This window comes from Prunus persica, chromosome G4, assembly GCF_000346465.2.
Source record: "Prunus persica cultivar Lovell chromosome G4, Prunus_persica_NCBIv2, whole genome shotgun sequence".
In the NCBI taxonomy this organism is placed as follows: Eukaryota; Viridiplantae; Streptophyta; class Magnoliopsida; order Rosales; family Rosaceae; genus Prunus; species Prunus persica.
Window position 1 is genome coordinate 16,167,655 of NC_034012.1, and position 2,635 is coordinate 16,170,289.

At 46.1% G+C, this 2,635-nt stretch overlaps 1 protein-coding gene across 1 annotated transcript; it reads right to left on the reverse strand.

Moving 5' to 3' along the window:
* Positions 1,105-2,088, reverse strand: LOC109948648. Its single transcript, XM_020562333.1, has one exon. The coding sequence runs from the start codon at positions 2,086-2,088 to the stop codon at positions 1,105-1,107; it is 984 nt and encodes a 327-aa protein (XP_020417922.1).

Below are 2,635 nucleotides of genomic sequence, written 5' to 3' on the forward strand. Positions count from 1 at the left end.
CCAGGAACTCATAGTGCCCATACCTCGTTCGAAACGCTGTTTTAGGCACATCCTCTTCTCTAACCCGTAACTGATGATATCCAGACCTCAAGTCAATTTTGGAAAATACCTTGGCACCCTTCAGCTGATCAAACAAGTCATCAATGCGAGGCAAGGGATATCTATTCCGCACTGTGATCTTGTTCAGCTGTCTGTAGTCAATGCATAACCTCATGGTGCCATCTTTTTTCTTAACAAATAATACTGGAGCACCCCACGGAGAAAAACTAGGGCGGATGAAACCCTTATCTACCAGCTCCTGTAACTAAGTCTTTAATTCCCTCAACTCTGCTGGTGCCATTCTATATGGTGCCTGAGAAATAGGCGTTGTTCCTGGAGCGAGCTCAATAACAAACTCGATCTCCCGATGAGGAGGTAATCCAGGAAGATCCTCAGGAAATACATCTGGAAAGTCCTGTACGACTGGAATATCTTCCAATCGCAGCCTATTATCTCTGGTATCAATTACATGTGCAAGATATCCTGAGCACCATTTTCTGAGCAACCATTTTGCCGTCATAGCTGAAATGAGGCAAGATTAGCTAGCGCTGACGATGTCAAGCAATTCACTATATCCACTTTGTACTGAGTCCAATAAATCTCTTGACCTTTCTGCAGAACACCACCTATCAAACGAATATCCTGTTTCAAATAATTCAACGGAAGCACTCTACGTTCGCCATAAAAAGTTACTTCAGGTCATCCGGGACTACGGAATACAACTACCTTCCTGAAGCAATCTACTGAGGCACGATGTCTGGCTAACCAATCCATCCCTAAGATGACATCCAAGTCAACCATGCCCAAGGGAATTAAATCTGCCTCCAAAAACACATTTCCCACCATCACTGTACTATCGCGATACACTGTACCTACCCTAAAAATCTCTCATGTAGGTACAAAGATCGCCAGTTCAGTCTGTAGAGCCGAAAGTCTAACATTGGCATTATGGGCAAAACTAGGTGTGACAAATGAGTGCGTAGCCCCAGGGTCAATCAAAACTCTAGCAGGAATGCCAAAAACCGGTAAAATACCTGTAATTACATCGGGTGATGCATGTGCTTCCTACTGGGACATGTTATACACTCTGCCTGTGGCTCTGGAACTTCCACCACGTCCCCTCGGCTGACTACTGCCTCGACTGGCAACACTGGTCTGAGCACCACCACTGGACGAAGCCTCTACAAACTGTGGTATCTCCTGTGATCTACCCTGCATAACTGTCTCTGGAGTTGACGCAGCTGTGGTCTCTCTAGTCTGAAGGAACAGTGGGCAATCCTTCCGAAAATGTCCAGGTTGTCCACAGTAATAACATCCGGTAGTACCCTGCTGGCAAGGCCCAGAATGGTACCTACCACACCTGGCACATTGGGGGCGACTCCTCCTGCCAGATCCTGACAGCAACTGTCTTCCAGCACCTCTAACTGCACTACCCCCAGAGCGGGTTCCAGAACTGCTACTTTGGTTGGAACCTCCGCTGGAGTTGAATCCAGGTCGGTAACCTCCATAGCTGCGACCACTAGATGATCCCGAACTGTAATTGCCTCTCTTAGATGATCCCTGACTAGGACCACCTATTTCAAACTGCTGCCTACGGAGTTCACCCCGTGGTCTGGCTGTCATCTGGCTACTTTCAATCAGCGAGGCAGACATCACCACTTCACTAAAGTTGGTCAACCACTGACTGATCACAATATCTCGGATGGAGGCCTTTAACCCCATAGTGAACAGTTGACACTTCTTACTTTCATCCTCCACCAGTGGAAGACAATACTTAGACAGATCATGAAACTTCTTCTCGTACTCTAATACAGTCATCATCCCCTGTTCCAGCTGTAAAACCTCTTGCATCTTCAAATTCTGGTATGCTTGTGGGTAATACTGACTGTCAAATGCAGCTCTGAAGACTTGCCATGTAATGGCTAAAGGATCCCGATATCTCCTCTTGACAGAATCCCACCAATGTCTGGCATTCCTGATCAAGAAGAAGGTGGCCAGAGTAACCCTACTGTTCTGTAGAACAGCCATGACCTCCATGATCCGCTCCATCCGTTCAATCCACTCCTCAGCTACTGCTGGGGTACCATCACCATGCGGATAAAGGTGGACTACGGTCCCCTGAATCCTGCGAGTTGCGGCTCGGATTGTCTTCGTGTCACTGAGACCTGCGAGTATGTGTCACCCATGGTGATGCAAGGAATTGACGGTATAAGGAATTGACGGCAATAAGGGTACACCTAGATGATAGTTTTAAACAGTTTTCAAATGTATATCATTATATACATGCATTGATTTCAGAAATAAAGAAAATAAGCTAGTTTGTATAACTGTTTTTACAGTGGGGTTAGTATGTTCATATGTTATTTTTTAAACTTTATTTTTGGGTCCACTCACCCTTTTTGTTGTTTTGCGCCCCCAGGCAGTAGACGTGCACAGGAATCCACCACTGGGCCATTTTCCATCTTCCGCGCCTTTCTTCTGATGTAGGATTTTTGTTTGTAAAAGGATTCACTCCTTTGTAAATTCTAAGTTGACAGGACCCGATCCAAATTCCGCTTTGGAATCCGAGTCAGACCCTGTGCGTGTCTGATACCTG

Bases quoted from the DNA above. Each gene is read 5' to 3' on its own strand.
- LOC109948648 (XM_020562333.1), bottom strand. From the start codon at position 2,088: ATGGAGCGGATCATGGAGGTCATGGCTGTTCTACAGAACAGTAGGGTT.